The 19,744-nt window shown below is 45.0% G+C and overlaps 1 protein-coding gene across 1 annotated transcript; it reads right to left on the bottom strand.

Annotated features, from left to right (window-relative positions):
* Positions 1-318: 318 nt before the first annotated feature.
* On the bottom strand, positions 319-9,680 carry LOC135918822 (mite group 2 allergen-like Ixo r 2). Its single transcript, XM_065452517.1, has 4 exons — positions 9,445-9,680; positions 7,141-7,245; positions 4,914-5,086; positions 319-551 (listed from the first exon to the last, which is right to left on the bottom strand). The coding sequence occupies exons 1-4, from the start codon at positions 9,521-9,523 to the stop codon at positions 471-473; spliced, it is 438 nt and encodes a 145-aa protein (XP_065308589.1). The 5' UTR covers positions 9,524-9,680; the 3' UTR covers positions 319-470.
* Positions 9,681-19,744: the final 10,064 nt, after the last annotated feature.

Here is a 19,744-nt window from a genome sequence, read left to right as displayed (position 1 = left end):
TGAACCGGAAGTGCTGCGCAAAAACAGAGTGTCACTCGATGCTCGCGCCGCTAAAAAAGACTCAGAAAGCTCGCCTTCGTGCATAGCGTTCGCTGGCAGCATTTGCAGGAAAACATAACCGTTACATAAACCGCAGTTAGCGGGAAGCTTGAGAAGTATAGTGAAGGATCTTTGAATGCTATCGGGTTCCGCTTTTAAAGGGGAAGCTTAAGCGTTCTCCAAGTACTTTATAAAAAATACGTATTATGTTAAAAAAAAGTCGAACTGTTTGTACGTGTTCTTAGCTTCAACGAATAAACTGGTTAAGCGTAATTACTTTCATGAATATTTATTGAAGCCGACGTTCAAATGGGTGCGGAAGAGCGCATGCAGCAGCACACATTGATGAAAACTGCAGCTCGTACGCGCACTGAGCATCGCTTGACGAGTGGTGGGCGATGTTGTGCGAAACTGATTCTGTGGCCGCCAGTTCATTCAATCAACACAGGTGTCTTGGCGCATACGCTGACGCCTTTGTCACCCAGCACCTTGAGCAAGACATGACTCTTCATCTGCAAAGAGAAAGCAAAGAAAAAGTTAAGGAGCACCGTTTGATGTCACTTGCGAGTCACGCAAAAGCTCTCGTCAACGCAGATTTTTATTCGGTTCCCATCTCCTTGCATCACTGCAATACAACCATGACCTCACGTTGGAAGAACACGGGACTAGATACACAACAATTTTTTTCCCAAGAGAGAGATTTTCGATGGGAACGTCGGCCTTCCTACATCGTCATCGTTTCAGACAAAGCACGCCGGTCTTCGGCGTCGGTTGGATCAACGCTTAAACTTGAGCACCCTGACGTTACTAGGCCAGCTGTACCCATATCCAGCAGCGACGCTTATTGCAGCCATGTGCACAAAAAAGACGAGGTTACGGAGGACTAAGCTGCGGAGTAACATAGTAGGTCGGTCGCTCGTTCAAGCATGTTAGGACCCGCCGTGGTGGCGCTGTGGCTATGGCATTGTACTGCTGCGCACGAGGTGCCGAGTTCGATTCTCACCTTCGGCGGCAGCATGTCGATTGCGGCGCAATGCAAAAAAAAAAAAAAGATTTCTAGTACATGGATTTAGGTACACGTTGAAGAACGCTGCGGGTTCAACAATGATCCGGAGTCCTGCACTACGGCGTATCACATGTCACTGCAGACACGTAGGTGCGAAAGGCAGTGATGTGGGGGCAAAGGTGCTGCATGACTTTGACTGCTAAAAAAACCCACGTTTCCTGGTCTTACTAAGCGATTTTCTAGCCGTCTGTCATCACTTCCCTCTTTTGCCTTTGCTAAAGCCACAGCATCTAGAGGCAAATGATGTGCAGAAAGCTTGGAAGTCTGGGCAGTCTCCCACTGTCATAACAGAAGGTTCCAAGTCCCTGTCCCCAAATATACTCAGCGCGGAGGGCTGCTATAAGGTAGGCTTCGCCGCTACACTTCCTGAAGTCTATTGTCCTGCATGATGGACTTTGGAGTGCCGCAGGGTTTTCCCGGATTGTTTACAAGCCTCACAATCCGTGGGCTCACATCTTTTTTTTCCGTCACTTTACCCCTTCCTCCCATGCAAGGTAGCCAACCAGTACTACTTCTGGTTAAGAGGAAGCTATAGCTCGGGGCCAACTCCGATGTCACTTATTCAAATGGATGTAAATCGCAGAAACGCTTTTATGAAAAATCCGGAGGACCGAGTTGAATAGAATTTATTGAATTTGAGAGAAAGAGTTATATTTTAATGTCTGTATCAAAATTTTGATTCAGGGCCCGGATTTTTTTACCAGGATTACTTAAAATTGGGTCTCCTTCAAGAAATGAAAAAAGAAAGAGAAAAGAAAGAAGAAATACGTTGTTTACAAATCTGTAGCTTCGCATCAAAAACAAATGAAGCAGTTCTGTAATCTGCATCCTTTAGAGCACCTAAGGCGGACAATCTTTAAATAATAATTTGCAGCTTAAGTGAATTGCTACTGCACTTACAAAAGTCCTACTCACTTGTCGCTGTATATTTCATAGCGGTGTATAATACAACAATTATATACTCTTTCGATTTATTACTGTGTGCATTTGCAGAACTGTGATGTGACTTCTCATTGCGGAGTTGCCGAGATAAATGGTTTCTGCGTTCTCATGCATTTAGAGAGGAGCCCACAGCTAAAGCTTCTTAATCACCTTCATACTTTTCTATAATGCTTTCTGTCTTTCCTCTCTCATGCCGTTTGATCACAAATGTAGTTAGGGTTTCTTTTCGTTTTTGGTTTTTTTGTGTGGTAACAACGATCACTGCAAAAAGGCCGAGTAACCCAACACGCTAACGCCACAACAAGAAAACACAAAAATGATGAAAAAACATTCAGCGAGTCCCACGCACTGTGGGAATCGACATTATGCAAAAAATTTCGCAGTTAGCTAGATATCCAGCATGATTTAGGGTTCCGCAAAGATTTACCATGTGGGCCAACATGTTTGTGTAAGGCCTATAGGAGCTGGGTGTCTGACGCGTGAGTGCGTGTGACCACATCACCAGGACGGCGATGATGGTCACGACGATTATATGATCTCGACAGCAGGGTTTGTACTCCATAAGTCGGACGGAGTCTATGACATGTCGGTTATTGAGTAATTCAAAGGTACCGGGTGGGCCTAAACGAGAGAAACACACACTGAGACATCTGCGATCAATATTACACTAAGACATGAAATTTAGTGCCACTTTTAGCGAGTGCACCTTGCAATTAGTGCTGTTCGCAGATTGTCAGACAGAAAGGTTTGGTGACACTGTGGAATGCACTTGCCAGCGAATGTATTCAACGAACTAACTTCGCTGCGCTGAAATGCGTGTAGCCTCGGTAGCAGTGCTTCGAGATATATGAAAAGATGCTGAATGCAGAGACAGCACTACTTCTAAGACCACTTAGATTTTTTTATGCGATTTCAAATGTTCTGAGCGTCTCCGCGACATCACTGGAGCCAAACCAAGAGTGCAACGTTCATATTGGGCGCCCTTTAAATCGTCCGACAGAGTCCGCCATTTTGACTGTACGGATTTTCTATGTTCCTTGTTTGTAGCGACTCAAAACGAACAGACGTTTTACGAGATCAGAATATTTCTATTTTTATTGCAGGTATTCGTGAAAATAATCATTCATTTTCATAATAAAAAAGTGACCCTTCGTAAAACTCAAAATGCTATGAATCATATCACACTCTGTGTCTTCGTAGGTCGTCATTGTGATCAATACCAAATGACACTTAGTTTTGCCGTCTAGGCGAGACTCGGCGAGGCCGAGTGAACTCGCTCGAAGTGTCATTAAATTTGCCTGTCAGACTGAGGTTTAAGTGTTATACAATTGTACGAACCGTTGTCTATGTCATCGGCTTTATGTTAAAACGACGATGTGACTTGTACTCCGGCGAACAAACTTGAAGACCTGTTGACCTTGGGCCGATCATGAAGGCGATACAATGTCGTGGAGCGTTTACAGGACATTAGCTATTACGAAAATGAAGTTGGTGCAGCATAACACAGCGTCTCAAAGCTTAAGCTGTCAACAGCGAAAAATGTGAGAAACTGGCCCGTGACGCCCACACCAAATGTCCTAAAAGGATGCTGGGGAACATAAAAAAAGTTGTCAGTGAATTTTACCAGTTCAATTGCCACCCCTTAAATATTGAAGTGAAACATAGTTTACCAGTCTACAGGTCAACACAACTCGCTTTATATGAGCAAAAGCGAGCAACAGCGTCTGCGGGTCAAACCACGGGTCGGTTAACGGCCTCTGATGGCGAAGACGATTGTGACGTCATCCTCGATAACGGCGAGGCACTTGATTCGAGTAGATCGCTCACGTGACCACTGTGTTGACGTCGTCTTCGCGACCAATCTCGCGCTGCTACGCCCGGCGCGAGAGTGCGCTGAGATTTGATGAAGACTTAAACAGTGACTGCGGCGCTGCTACGCACACAATAGAGCAAATAACTTGAGGAGTTGAAATATACTGCGGCATCCTTCCAAAGCACAGCAAAAATTAAAATTCTAAAACGTTTTGAGCTTCTTAAAGAGCTGGTCGACTTTGGCACGAGACGAGTATGCGAAAGGACTTCGTAAACTGTCCTGGCTGTTCCTGTTGTTGCTGCTGTGTATTGCTCTTTGCGATCTGCAGGCCCACACCAAGACACTTCAAAACGTGTCACAAGAACATTTGCGTGACCAGGTGTGCAAGAAGTTTTCTTTTAGATTGCACACTGGCACGTTACTTGTAAAAGCATGAACGGAACAGAAACACCACTTTGTTCCTCGGGGTATAAATTGCTCATAATGTCAAAGGCGAGAGACAGTTGAGCACGTTTTACTCAACGCTTTGGATGCAGTTTCCTTCTGGGACATCCTACAATGCACCTTGAAGAAGGACTTGCCATCATACAGCCATAGAATAAAGTTATTAGCAGCAAAATATAATGATGGCGCACCATTTGACGTTTCAATGTTAGTGGGTCTTCACAGTATATTCGGAGATCTCAGACAGCTATTCGTCCATGCAAAAGCTTTCCACGAATACTTTCGTGAGGCTTTAATAATTTTCTCAGAAGTGCGTAAAACAAAAATGTATGTAAAACTATTAATTTCTAAGAGTCCAATGCCTGACTTACCGTGACCTTGTTGTATTGGACTAGCTACTATAACCGGAATGCTATTGGTCCAAATATTTTTGCACGCGTCTGCTTGTTGTCATTGTATAATAAAGATTTGATTTAATAAAAAGGTGCCTAGGCAAAAAAGAATACGCTAGGGAGAGAGAGAGTAGGGGTCTGCGACAAAGAAATGTCCTGCCGACTTGTCAAACAGGGCTGCGCGTGTGATCATCAACGACCACCGATGCGTACTTACGATTGGTGCGTATGCAGGCACGAACAATTCCATGGTGCCAGAGTAGGTCTGGCCCTTGGAGACCGGACACTGTACCATGTTCTTGCATAGGTCATTCTCTAGGCCGGGAACCGGAATCATGACACCGTACACGCTGATCTTGGCATCCATTGTGGCCTTCTCGGTGTCTTGATCTGCAGTGGACGCACAACGTGGCGTGATTGGGGAGAGTGTTGCACTATACGGCACACCAATGGAGGAATCGGATAGCGTTGTTCGGTACGCGCGTTCGGTTTCGCCTATCGCGATTGGCCTAGGCCGTGCCGACGCCGTCAGCCGCGGGGCGCGGCCACGTTTTTGGTGACGTCAAAATGACGACACGCTCCTGTCCATCATTTTCAAGACGAACACGTCGTCTGCTAAGAGCAGAACGCGACGATTGGACATTTTCCCTTCGAGCGATAACGCGCCCACTACGAGACCCGCTTCGCATGGCATGTCCGGTAGATTGGATGAGATCCAAACGGTGGCTGCGGTTACGAAGTGGTACGTTCGGATCGCCTTAGCGACCATGCAGATAAAGTAATAGTAATAAATTGTAGCAGTCACTCACATGTATTACTATACGAGAACGCGTTGAAGCTTGAGAAGAAAAAAATACATTGTTTCTCATTTTAAAATTTCATTCATTAGAAGGCGAGGAACATTTCGTCTTGTGTTATATTGTCCCAAGCAGGCTAAAGACGAGGCCTGTCAACTTCCGGGGAGTTCACAGTTTGCCAATGGGCTGCGCTTTCTCTCCTGTTCTTATAATTTTTGCGAACCGCTGACTTTGTGACATTGCAGCGACCGAACGAGTCCTGTTCCGAACAAAGGGCTCCGATTTCCTCCCAAGTGCTCGCTAGCGATTACTGAGAAACTGATTCTCTTAAGCAGTTTTGGCATCCACATGCTCAGATAACGTGACTTTACACTTACCGTCTACAACCAGGTCGAACATTCCACACGCTACAATGAAAACTGTGCTGTGAAAAGAATGCGGCAGGTCGCAGCAAGAAAATTATTGCGAACAGTCTCAACTATCTTCAAAATTAATTAATTCATTAATTGATCATTCTCGTCGGAAAGCGCAACAGTAAATTAATATGTCGGAACGGTGTAACGAAACTATTTCAATTATTTTCTTTCCGCCTTTTATGAATGGTGCGAGCAGCGTTCTAGGATCGGTCGGTCGTGAGCGAGTAGTGGTATGACAAAAAATAAATAAAAAATAAACATAGCATCGTGTGAAAGAAACCGGCCCATAATTGTGTCGGGTTACATGCATATGCGTCGGACATCAATGCCACAACTAATGTTGTTGACAGTCATCACAATGGTTTCAGAGACTTCTTATCGCTCACAGAGACCTGTACGTTATACCTTACTTTGTCCCATCCTATCGGGATGGCAGAGGAGATAGTATATTTTAATATTTGATCGCTACCAATTATACTGACACGCAAGGTGCGTTCACACCACCGGTGCCGTCGCGCTGTTCTAGTATCGATGGTGCATGCGCGGCCCGCGGAAGGCCGCCAGCGATGCTCAGTGCGTTTGGATGCAAAAAAAAAGGAAAAGCGAAGCCAATTCTACCATCTTGCCAAATTTTTCAGTGGCGCCATTTTGAGCCAATCAGAGAAGCCGTAGCAGGATTCAGGGCCAGTCAGAGCTGACCAGATTGCGAATTTGACGATATGGCGGAATTCGACCATGTTAGTAACCCACCCTCCGCTCAAATCGGCTCTGTCGGAGCCAGTTCTTGCTGCCGCTGCTGGCATGGGCCTTGTGCGCCTACGCCCATTATATAGTTGCTGCTGAGGAGCTGTGTGCATACCCCATCAAGGTGCGTATACTGGTTAGATCCGAAAGCATTGCCGAACGTCGGGCTACATATGCATAATCCTTTCACTGGGCGCTGACAGAAACTGATGGTTTCTTGTGGCTATCGTCGCCAGTACCATCAATCCGTGACGCTTGTAACGCCCACTAGGGCGTTCCTCATCGTGGCAACGTCGTGACACGCCTGGTGGTGGCCGCGCCGGAACGCTTACAGCGCATGCGCAGTTCTCTAGCTCATTGCCGCATTGCGCATCACACAACAGGCAGTGCCCGCTTTTCGATTCGATAGCGCAGTGACAAATATGCCGTCAACCCGGTGCGCCTTGTTTTGCAATGGAAGGCGGTAAGTAAACGAACGAAAACCTACCAGAAGTAAGCGTGAAGTACAGCTTGGGCTTCGTTCCACGCTTGAAGACGCAGGGGTCGGAGTCGCACGGCTCGATTTGGGCTGACAGAACTTTTGCCTGGCTGCCTGTAAATGTTCGAGGGCAATAAACACGCTTTACATTGTCTTATATGTCAAAATCGAAAATTTTCGGAAACCTGCAAATTCTTCCAGAATGAAATCCTTAAACACCCAGAAGAATTAGTACTGAACACGTCCGGTGCATTTCGTTTCTCCTTTTTTTATGCTTTCATTACTTTTGACAAACTTGATCGTTTTTATGCTAGTTTATCCTATTGATCACGAGAGTACACTTGCGTTCGCAAATCAGACGCGGGCTACGGGTACCAGTCTTATGTCTCGCGTGTCAATGCGTGGTCACAATTATTATTTTCTTTTTGTTGTTAGCAAAAAGTTATTGTTGTTAGCGTATAGACTTCCCTTAGTATTATGCCAAAACCTCCCCTTTTTTTCTTCTTTCTTTCTTTTCTTTTTATTTCTTATCTAAGATTTTGGTTTATACGGCCCCTAAGTGGGCCAAAACTTCGCATACATTGCAGCTAATAAATGGCTCGAGCATCCGCGTACGATCTTAAAATCAGAAGGAAGTCATAGCTCGCCACTCAACTGCGTATTTATTGAATGTGAAAGGAAGAAAGCTTCTCAGTAGGCAATTGCTGAAGCAATGGCAATGAAATTTTCTGCATCGTGAAATTTTCATGGTGTTAACCGTCACCGAACTGGCTTTCCCTTTCATTCACGACACAAGTATTTTGTTTATCTTACTTTTAAAAATTCACATGGGCAGTGTAACAAGAAGGCCCGCAGCCCGCAAGTACCATGTCAATTTGTTCTGCTTCAACATGACGCGAGAAGCAGTTTACAGGATTCCAACAACTCGTTTCAAATTGTGCTATAAAAGTTTCAAACAGGGGTAAGGTGCCTAAGAAAGGCTGGGCAATATTTCGATAGGAGGACCTTCCTCCTAACGAAACGTTGGCCAGGCTCTCCGAGGCACCTTATCCCTGGTTGTAAATTTTATAGCTCAGTGTGCTACTCCATCGGTCAGCCCTCTTGATATTGCGTTTCAAAAATGAGTTAGTTTTAAACATGACGTTTAGTTTTTTTGTCCCCCTCCACACATACTCTGATTGCAGTGGCGTTTGCGTATGCATGTTGAGCACCAGAACAGGCAATGTTTAAGCGAACGCTGTGGCGTTCTCTTCATTGCATAGATTTTTTTTCCTGAGAAGCGATGGCAGTACTGGTGTAAAATTCGTCGTCCTAGTCGGGAACAAAGCCTGAAGGGCACAAACGAGACATGTTTAACAGTGGTTATAAGTCTCAAATCTGACATACATCCAGAATGAAGGATGCCCAAGGATCAAGTAATTTTTCTTCTTCTTTCTTTTTTCAGCGCAATGAACTTCATGCATATCAGTCGATCGATTTCCTTAGGATTGTACTTATTCGTTTCAAATATAGTGTTTAAATAGTCACCTTTCACTGATCAGGTAATTATGTTTCTGAGCGCGACTCCCGACTTGATTTCGTGGCAAAAAAATAAAAATGTGTTGCAGAATTAAGGGACGCGAAGGGAAAGGGAGGGAGTGAAGGAAAGAAACTTTTGCAAAAGCTACCTCATCTATGTCTGAGATACACTGTCCGAAAGCTTACCACACGCCCTAAAGCTTTCTGACACTTTGGCCATGGCGTGATCAAACGAAAAAAAATATTTTGTTTAAGTAATTCTGTTGAATTAACAAAGGCTGACGATCACAACATGCTCAACTTGTAGCAGAAAGTAGTTGTTTGCACATACGCAGCCCCGTGCCCAATCTTTTTACTCCCTGTTCACACCTCGCCATAAAGAAGAGAGAGATAAAATGAAATACTGAGTGGAAATGGTATTCTAGCTATACAAGGTTGGCAGCTACTAAAAGTTAAAAGCATGTGAGGGATGAGAACATAAACACACACACACACACGCACACAAATGCACACGCGAAATGCATTTACGCACCTACTTCTAGAAGCTTACAGTCTCTGTAAGTCCTCTATAGCGCAGGAATACGAAGCACTTTACACCCTCGTATTGCACAGGTTCAGTAGGCGGCAAAGGTCCAACACTCATATAAAAGCGAATACGAGTGTAGCGTTGTTTGCCCTGTTCAACTGAATGACTTCGTTCTGCTAACTGAAATATACCACCCCTTCTTCGTTTCGATACGTGTTTTCTCCGTAAAGAAAACCTGACACGCACTATGACCTGACCCCCTAGCTTACCGCAGTCTTCGTACGTGATGTCCCTGCGTTGTCCGAGGGCTAATCCGCAGAGAAGAAGGCCAACAACTAAGCGAATCATGTTGGATGGCGAATTCTGAAACTCTAGGCAATGAAGAGAATGTACGTAGTAGACGCTCTGCTAATGTCGCTGTGGGCGTTTTTCTCGCTCCTGGAGCCGCTGCAACAATATATACCCGTCAGAAGCAAATCAGCGGTCAGCTGCAAACCCTGACAAGGTTCAGGGGAACTTGTGCGGAAGATATATGTCTGATTCGCTTTCCTATTGTACTTATCGCCTCAATGACGCACGGTCGACAGATACACCGTACGGAACAGACACGCATTGGTGCCATTCTCACGGCAAGTTCATATTACGCTACTTTGTTTCAATGTCATTGGCGAGGGAGATAAAAACATAAGGTTGCTGTAATTTTGGCTTATCTTCGTGCCACAGTTCAGAGCATTGTCTGTCGCCGTATCTTTTCGCCACTTATTACAGCGATAGCTGTTGTGAGCTAACACCCCCAGTTGTTTTGATACCTGCCGGTGCCCGAAGGTGTGCGCTGATAAAATTCCAAAGTGTACTGGACAATTTTATAACAAAAAAAATCAGGAGCGCCATTCCATTCCGTGAAGGAGGCTGACCAGCGAAGCTGTGTAGCACACGACACGGAGGTGACACATAATCTTGCACAAAGGTAGAAACTCATTTATTGTCTTGATGGGTCGTCATCGTGACGAAACGTATACGCACACTCATTTATTGTTTTAATCTGTGGTCATTATTTCACTTGCAACTGCAATCACATTCTTTGATTATGCCCAATCGATGCACGTGCGCCGCTGGGTGGTCGGTTGGGCCGGAACGGTGTGGCATCGCAAGAGATATGTCTGTAACACGGAATGCGTAAACCGCTCCCTTTTTGGTACCGACATATCCACATTAAAATCACCGACAGTGACAACAGGGGTAGTGTCATCGCAGCTAATTTACGCAAAGTGAGTAGCCATGAACCTTACGGGACTATGAGTCATGGCATTTTTCGCATGCTTGTGGACGTATGATCCATTGCTCACGGGAGCATGAATGCTTACGGTGGTGTAGGCCATAGTTTCTGTTCACGGAGAACAAAATTCATGGAACCTTAGTCATATGCAGCTTCATTGTGAAAAAAACAAGCAAAAAACAAATAACGGTTTCCCGCCAGGATTTCAACTCTGGATTCACAGATTGCGGCTTGAAGATTCGATTATAAATCTCAGCCCCACGGTCAATACTATTTTCTTTGTTACATGCAAATAAGAGTAATGACATGCGTTCATTCATTACATTACCTTTACAGATTCACAAGCAAAACAAACACGCACAAGCTACGCACTCCAATGAAAGTTCAGAAATCGGGTAAACAGGCAAGCGTACAGATGCAATATCCTCTCAGGAACGGAAGCGAAATCCTACAGCCGATGCAGTAGGCGAAACTATTGCGCCTGGACAATACTGTGTCTGGCTTCTTGAGCGCTCGTTAAAACGATCGGCTTAGAACGTAGAGTTTCTCATTATAACACCTAGAGGGAAATCTGGCACCACCGTTTACGGGAGTTTCCTAGGGGGTGCTGTGTTGTTATAGGAATGACAGTATATGTGTCTGTGTGGCTGGTGTTGGCTGTTGTTGTAAAAGGCTTCGTCTAAAACGTGGATATGGCTACACAAATAACGCGTCCTTAAAGTAAAATCTTCATGAAAGGTTTTCATGCACTCATAAGACGTCTTCCAATGATCCTATACTCACCTACATTGCATAACCATGCGAAGAAAAGCAAGAACAGACGACAAACTGTTCCATAGCATGCGCGAATCTTGTCACCTGCCATCTAACTTCAGCGGCCCGCTGAAGATTTTTACGTTTCATATAATTGTATATGCAATAACTAAAACTTGTTTTTGTGTAATCATAAAGCTATAGCAGCTTCTTGAATGCTGTTTTAGTTGAAAAAGAGTCATTGTGACAAACGGAATGGTGCTTGTCTTCAATGTGTCCTAGCTCACCCAGAATGGTGCCAATATGAAGTCACAATATACCGTCATTCCCATGTATACCACAGCGCAGCAGCGCCAGATTTCCCTCTTAGTATAGCGAGAAACTCTATGGCTGACGATATACTCTGCAGCTTTACCATAAACCAGTGCCGAGGGGAAAGAATATAAACGAAGGCAGTGGGAAGAAGTGAAAGGGCACTATAGGAAACAGGAGGAAGAGGTCATGTCTCTCAGCTGCCTGATTTCTCGAATCTTTACTCACAGGTATATCTACCTGTGAGGAAAACGTTCAAGAAATCACGCCTCTTCGCACGTCCTCCTGTGCACCAGGCCAGCAAAATGACTTCAAAATTTGGTCATTCGTTTTCTTGATACCTTGGCGTCCAGAGATTGGAGTTCCGTGTGCCAAATTCAACACTTGGCCACCCAAATCTTTTGAGAGAACCACCTGTTGTAATGCTTTACATGGGGCCAGGTGGTAACAGCGGTACAGGATTTCTTTATTAATAATACTAAATAACTGGTTCGTGGCCCCTTTGCCACGGGTTACAGTGCCGACTTTTTCCATACAAGACTTCAATGTCTTGTTTTTCTCTTGTTCTTGGCGAAAAAACTGCTGCGTCACTTATAAGTTCCCTAACTTAACAGCCGTCAGCTTCCGGCATTGTATTTTACTTGAAAGACCAACCACAAGCGAGCTAGTCGTTCCGCCTCCATCCTTGGTGTTCGCTTCCCTGTTGGGTGCCTCATTATACTCGTCGGTTTCTTCTAGTTAGCTGACTGCTTCTATATTGTGTCTGGCCCATTAGCACCACGGGAGCCGGGAACAATTCCTGCGATGCCATCGTAAAGACGTGGCGTCATGCACTTGACCATAGCCTTTCCGGAAACATTAGGAAGAAGAATCTCTACTTCCTCTTCGGGTACCTCGAGAGAGCGGCCATCAGCCAATAAAACTGTGGCGGGAGTACCCATAAGCCCTACATCTGGAACCAGGAAACGGCGTAGAAGTGTGTTGCTTTCAGTATCGCTCAATACCGAGACGGTGTGGCCGAAGACCTCTCCCTGTAGCATGGGCAAGTGATATGTAACCGTTACGGTGTGTGTTCTTAGCGCACTGGAAATGCATTCATTTTGTTGCGGCTCATTTGTAGACTCAGGCGTGTCCGATTGTTGGTCAGGTGACACTGTCCGATTGTTGGTCAGGTGTGAGCTGTAATATCTCCGCATTTTTGGCACGTAACCTGTGAAGGAATATACAGCACTGTGTTGGTACCATATATTATTAAAGCACGCAGAGCATTGTCCTCTGCACTTTCAGTTTGGTCTTGTTTGTCATGGTCACTACTGGGTTGGCCGCGTTTGGCAACCAACTGGCGAGGTCGTTTGACTGGGCCTGATGAAGGGCAGGCCTGCCTGATTAGCAGATGAGTGCCCTTCACCACCTGCACATTGAAAACAAAATATATGTTATAGTAAGAAGGGCTGTAGTCCTTTCCCATGCCATCATTGTTGCGAAGATATAAAGTCCTCTCAAAATGAAATAGAAAATACACCAGGCCAATTGTATCGTGCAATTTATCGTACAACATTCAGAACACAAGCCTACAGCACTCGAACAAGCAGCATATATGATGCTAAACCTGCACTCATTCGAAAATGAACTACAGTAGTTATAATGTTAAACTATGTGTGCAGTCAAAACCCCTATAACAGCGTGAGCATGACAGCTGCAGGTGTTGTACAGTTGTTGCACAAACCATGACAGGGCACATAAAATTACCATACCTACTTAAAGCTGCATCATACAAGACAACAAGGCAACAACCGGTACAAGACAACAACCGCACCTGCATTCCAAGAAATTAGCCCCACCAACTGCAGCTACCTGCTTCGCTTGTGCGAGGCCATATCGGATTGTTGGCGCTCCCTTAGAAAAAAAAACAGTAAAAAAAACCCGGCGAGAACGAGCAAAATTTTGTTACAAAATACAACAATAATTAACCACCTTATTTTCCTCGCTATAAGAACGGAAAAATCTTGCGCTTTGGCCCGCATAACAGCCCTCACGCAGTTTAGAGCTCAGGAGGCTCAAATGAATTCGTTACGAATGACACCTGCAACACCAGCTCATAAAGACAGGCGCGCTGCAAGAACACCTTCGGCGACGAGCAGTCGTCGTTTACGTTTTTGTGGACGCGTGCGACGTGACGAGCAGACTTCGGTTTACTTTCATAGCAATAACGCTCACCAGCAGGGCAACATTCTATTGCCTACAACTTGTCGTTCACGCTTAATTGTCGTGCCGTGCACCAGCTGCAAGTATCGCTAACTGCAAACTCAACTGTTCCGCTTAACCATCGGGAGCTCTGCATGAATGAAAAGACGAAACGGCTTGCCTTTTTGTAATAGCCAAGGCGAAGCACCGGCACGGGATTCATCTCTGTAGGCTTGTTGTTCAGAAAGTGCTCGGAGCAAACCTGCGTGTTGCACATATTACGTTCGTAGGGCGCAAAGTTGAACGTGGCACCAAAATATACACAGATCGAATACTCACTCGTGCATTTTCACTGGGTTGGTAGTTCTTCCTATTCACTGCAGCTATCCACCGGTGGCGCAGCTTGGCATTCTTCGTTGCGGATGGAAATCAGTGCAGGCTGAAAACACCGCACCGGCACGATTCCCTATGTGTGCTGCGCTCTTCGCAAACAGCGCTAAGCAACCTGCTCCTTTTGCGCTGGTTGTTTTGGCATCCAAACACGACGCAATGATGCCCAGATGACTTCTTGTACTTTGGATCCGCGTGAACGGGCACATTTCCGCACTTTGGAGTCCTAGAGCTAACGCTTGCCATGTCTACCAGTCGCCAGCGAACACACTTTGGCAGCCCAGGCAAATATGGCGCCGGTCGACCGGGCAACCCGGGTAAGAGAGTATGCGTTCGGTTAGTCTGGGTGCGAGGCTATCGTGTTCTGGTCTATAGGCACGCAGTAGAGTCAAGGGAGAGTTCTCTCTTAAAGGAATGTATATTTCAAACTCCATCACAACGTTAGTGACCAGCTGTTGATGTGTACTTCGCATTCTGTTCCTATAACTATGAAATAGTTGTAATACCAGCAAAGAATTATCCTGAGCAGGTGTGTGCTACTGCGACTTCCAGGCAGGTAGACCCAGACATTTTTGTAGCATTCGAGCCTGAACGCTTTCTAGTGCACGTAAAACAGATGTCCTGATACCAGAAGGGACGAGCGCGCTGTATTAGAGGTGCCCTACAAGGAGGACCTCGTAGAGTTCTAGAAGCGGTCGTTCAGAAGGGTTCCAACCTTGACCAGCCATCTGCTTCATAAATTGAAAGAAGTTATGAAACGTTTTCTTCAGCAATGACACTTGCTAAGGCCAATATAAGGACTGATCGTTGGTAGCGTACACCTGAAAATTTGTAGTGAGTGACAGATGCTATAGTATGCCCTCCAACTATTATTGGTTACAACGTCTTCGTTTATTGTGCAAAAGCCAACATCAAAGTCTGCCGCTGCAACCCTATTTGCAGTGAAGCAGTGAAGCGTCTCATATAGAGCACATAGTCGCACTGCAGATGATTCAGGGTTATTGTGTACTAGCAGCCAATGTGAATAAGCCGGCGCTGAAGCAGAGCTGGCACACACCAACAGCATTTTCATACGACTCGCGTCTTCACGAGCATATATTGGCGGCCTTCTGTCATGATCGGTGAGAACTGTCTTGGAATGATATTTGGCAGGTCCCAGTTTTCGCCCCGGCCACCTGCACAGACTCGACGCAGGCTTATGATTTCCTAGGAGTTCTTGTGAGCATGTTAGTGGGGATTATTAGTTATGGCTTTCGGGTGCTAGATGAGACACACAAAAGGAAAGGTAGGCGCAATGCGCAACGTGAGCGTGTGTGTGTGTGCGGCCACGGCGGTCGAAATGCGGCCACGGCGACCGGAATCGCATCCGTGAACTCAAGTTCAGCAGCGCAACGCCATAGCCACTAAGCTACCTCGCCTGGTACTGTGAGTTGTGAGTGTTGAAGCTATGGGACATGCAGATATAGTGTATGTGTACAGACGCTTTTATGGAGTTACGTGTATACATAGTACACGTGTTGTGGGTACGGATAGTGTGTTTGCGTGTAGGTTCATAGATAGAGCGCTTTTTCAGAAATTATCTCACAGCAAGTACTTATATCCTTTTACATTATTTAATTTCCCTCCTTGGAGGGTAGCAAACCGAACTGTTTTCTGGATGACCTCCCAGTTGTCGCCCCTTATTCTCGTCTACGCTCCTATGATTTCCCATTCACTGGCGCGTAATGTAGCAAATCAGAGGCACACTCCACTGGCTCACCTCCCCGCTTTTTCACTCAATAAACCTTCAACCCAGTCTCTCTCTTGACACTCCATAGAACGCAGATGTATCTTTCTTTATAGACAGTCTATGAAGTCAGGCCATGCGCACTACACTGTTATTGCAAAATGTTTTCAGTGTGGAGATTGCCCCCTCACTATATACCATACAACATGGGAATGTCCCATCACTCGCCCTCCTCCCTCCCCCGTACTCCCCCTCCTCCAGTTCTCAAGCTCATCATCGAGCAGTGGGAGGCCGTTCTGTCAAGTTCGGGTCAGCAGGACCAGTGTGGCAGCCCTGGGAGGCAGCGAAACCGCAGACACCTTGGACTGAAGACCCCTCCCAGAGTCAAGCGGGAAGGCAAGCTGGATTGCATCTCATTCCTTTTATTTTCGATAAAGCTATTTCCTCCTTATCCTCATCCTCCATGGTAATTTTGCAAACAGCCCGTTCAGATCTCTATTGACAACAATGGGTCAAGTTAAAAAGTTTTATAACTTTCGTTCGCCCTTTATAGGCGCGTGTTAAAGAACACCAGGTGGTCAGAAGTGAACGCGAATTGAACGGAACTGCTCCACTACGTCGCCTCTAACCTAATCTTAAGAGGAAGCTCTAGCTCGGGTGCTCCTATCTAAATACACGTAAAACCAGAATTCGATTTTCTCGGCAACCACTGGACCAAATTTGGCGAAGTCTGTTGCATTAAAAAAAAAAAACCTAAAATCTAGTGGCTGCTAGTTTTGAAATTCTGATATATCAGTCGTCAATTTTTTGTTAAAAATTGGCAAAGATCGCAAGTTTTCATAAATGAAAGTAAAAAGTTTACAACTCTGTAACTCAACAATCAAAAGCGATATCACAATTCTGTGAATTGCATCTAATAGTGCATAGTACATCTAAAGCGGACCAAACTGGTATGTTACACATGAATCTAAAGAACTTTAGTAATAAGGGCATACAGCTTTTGCGAAACCCTTCTACAAAACGTAACGAATTCACGGAAGATATAAACTGCCACATCAAATTTGTACGCTGTGAATGATCTAATGGGTACCATTTACAAAACCGCGATATCTGTTCTTAATGCAGAGCTATTAATTTATAAACTTCATGCTTCTATTTATCTCGAACTTCCAAAACATCGAAAATTCTTTTTAACAAAATTCAGGACTTAAATCGAAATTCTGGTGCTACAGTCACTAGAATTTAGCTTCTCTCTCAAATGCATCAAATTTCATTAAAATCAGTTCAGGGGTTACCTTAGAAAAGCGTGTCTGTCTTCTACATGTATATGAATAGGCCGTATCACAGTTGGGCCCGAGCTAAAGCTTCCTCTTAAACCTGACCAATAAACATATACTTTTTTCGACAGAGAGTGTATTGACGCGCGTACAGGGTTTATCTTCTGGTGGCCGTTTTTATGATATGAAGGCCGGAAGTCGCGCCTTCATATATCGGGATTTTCTGCAATGCTGTCGCTGATTGTATAGAGAAAGAATGCTGTCTAATCAAATTGTTTGCGCTGAGTCAATAGTGCGGTACGTTTATTTTAATGCGCTAGCACCAGGAGTGTCTAAGTGGGGAAATATGTATGTGTGTGAAGTGTGGGGGCAGCCGGTCACGGAGTATAGAGGTAGAGAAGAATGGGAGAGCTTAGAATAGCATGCATATATTATATATATATATATATATATATATATATATATATATATATATATATATATATATATATATATATATTATCTTGTTATTAGCTGTGGCGCTAAGTAGAAACAAATGAAGGGTCTCTCCCCATCGTCGACAACTCATTTTTTTTGTTTCATCTCCCATTTTCTTTATTAATTTGTATGTTTCCACTTGAACCACACATAATTACCCCTATGCTTTCCTGGGGCTTCATTGTGTGTGTGTGCGTGTGTGTGTGTGTGTGTGTGCGTGTGTTTGTGTGTGTGTGTTTGTGTGTGTGTGTTTGTGTGTGAGTGTGTGTGTGTGTGTGTGTGTGCGTGCGTGTGTGTGTGTGTGTGTGTGTGTGTGTGTGTGTGTGTGTGTGTGTGTGTGTGTTAAAAAGTTAGATTCGTGACTCACAGTTCTGCACTGACTGGATTTTCACCATCACGATAGTATAGACGTTGCACTTCTATGGGATATCAATAGTATGTTGTTTCGAACTACTGGGCGCGTGAAAGTGTGTCTGTGGCGAAATATTACAATACACTCCTAAGCTCAAAATATTTAGAAGGTGCCGTGGAAAATATTCACATTTCTAGTAATTGAGGCTCATTTCTATGTTTTTTGGAACACTAAAACGTTTACCATTTGCGACCTACTTAGCACGTAAAGATCAAGCATTCTTGAAGTAAAGTTCGTGTTAGGAAAAAATATTGTGGAGGATTCCCGAAATTATCGGAACATTGGGAGCATCTTAATAAATTCCCAAGATCGCTCGCTGTTGGAGCCTTTAAAACATCCACTCGAGCAGTGCACTCCATTTTAATATTGTCGCCATGAATAAACGGATGAACGTTACCGCTTGAAACTTCTTACACGCATATGGGACACGATCTACATTTATCGCACTATCACGCGCAACATTATCGAACTGCAACGCAATATCTGCCACTTTTCTTTCGCTGTAGAACTAATAGAAAGTTCACACACACACCTGTCATAATCAAAAATTATGACAGGTGTGTGTGTGAACTTTCTATTAGTTCTACAGCGAAAGAAAAGTGGCAGATATTGCGTTGCAGTTCGATAATGTTGCGCGTGATAGTGCGATAAATGTAGATCGTGTCCCATATGCGTGTAAGAAGTTTCTGCGCATATGGGGAAAGTGGACGAGACTCGGGTAAACCTCAATGAGGTTGCTCATGACTTGGCACGAGGACTTGCTAACCGTGACAGTCACAACCGAGCCGTTCACCATCAAGCGAAGGAATCCAGAGATCATTTATTAACATACAATGATGTTACCAAACATTACTATTTAGGACGCAGACAATTCCCATTGCCACATTCAAAACTGAACAGGGCTCAGGCAGTCTCACTGCGCTTATTGCAAACGGGTACATATCCCACACCGTACACCATTAATAAAATATATCCAGAGAGGGAGATTAAGATGGAATGCAATGATTGTAATGGCATCATTGGAATCAGACATATGCTGGCGGGGTGTCCCGCGACTCTCCCCAACCTCGTTGAAGAATGGACACAGTGGGTTGGCTTGAGAAGTCGAGCCTCCGGACCTCAGTACAATAAAAGTTTTCACACACACACACACACACCTGTCACTGGTTGCTACCAAGGAACTTAAGCGGCGTTTAGTTCATCAGTGTTTAGTATGTAGTCTCGGCGTCTCGGAGGCTCGGATTCTCGGAGTCCCTTGAGTCATGTGCTTTGGTGTCGCAGCTCATCATGAGCGTGGCATAGTACATTTCTCCGTAAAAATGTGTTTCTTTGAGAGTGATGTTTGTGAGCGTTTGAGTGATCAAGGGCACCGACGCCGGCGAACAGATGTGGCAGGGAACACGGCGTGCGGAGGAGCGTTGAGGAGGTGACGCGAGTGACGCGAAATTCATTCATTCACAAAACTTTATTAGTGTCCTGAAGCCCGGTCTTTTCAGACCGAGGCGGGCCGCGTCAACGTCGGCACCGCCAGGCCGAGCCTTATGGCGTCATCGTGGACCCTCTGGACAGCCCGTAGCTGATCTTTATATGAAGAGCTTGTTATCAACTTGTGCCAGTAAAGCCATTTTCCTTCGGGGTCGGCGAGAGTCGCGGGACAGCCCGCCAGCATGTGTCTGATGTCAATGATGCCATCGCACACGTTACATTCTTTCCTAATGTACGCAGATTCATAATCGAAAACCAAGCGAGTTGGTTCTGCTTC

Source organism: Dermacentor albipictus, chromosome 2, assembly GCF_038994185.2.
Source record: "Dermacentor albipictus isolate Rhodes 1998 colony chromosome 2, USDA_Dalb.pri_finalv2, whole genome shotgun sequence".
Classification (NCBI taxonomy): domain Eukaryota; kingdom Metazoa; phylum Arthropoda; class Arachnida; order Ixodida; family Ixodidae; genus Dermacentor; species Dermacentor albipictus.
Note: the sequence above shows the minus strand (reverse complement) of the source record. Positions and strands in the feature narration are given on the sequence as shown.

What these genes read in the sequence shown, in the direction of transcription:
- LOC135918822 (XM_065452517.1), bottom strand. Translation starts at nt 9,523, where the DNA reads ATGATTCGCTTAGTTGTTGGCCTTCTTCTCTGCGGATTAGCCCTCGGA. An exon ending in GTACTTCACGCTTACTTCTG is followed by an intron (nt 5,087 to 7,140) that starts GTAGGTTTTCGT and finishes CGTCCACTGCAG; the next exon opens with ATCAAGACACCGAGAAGGCC. An exon ending in TGCCTGCATACGCACCAATC is followed by an intron (nt 552 to 4,913) that starts GTAAGTACGCAT and finishes TTCTCTTTGCAG; the next exon opens with ATGAAGAGTCATGTCTTGCT.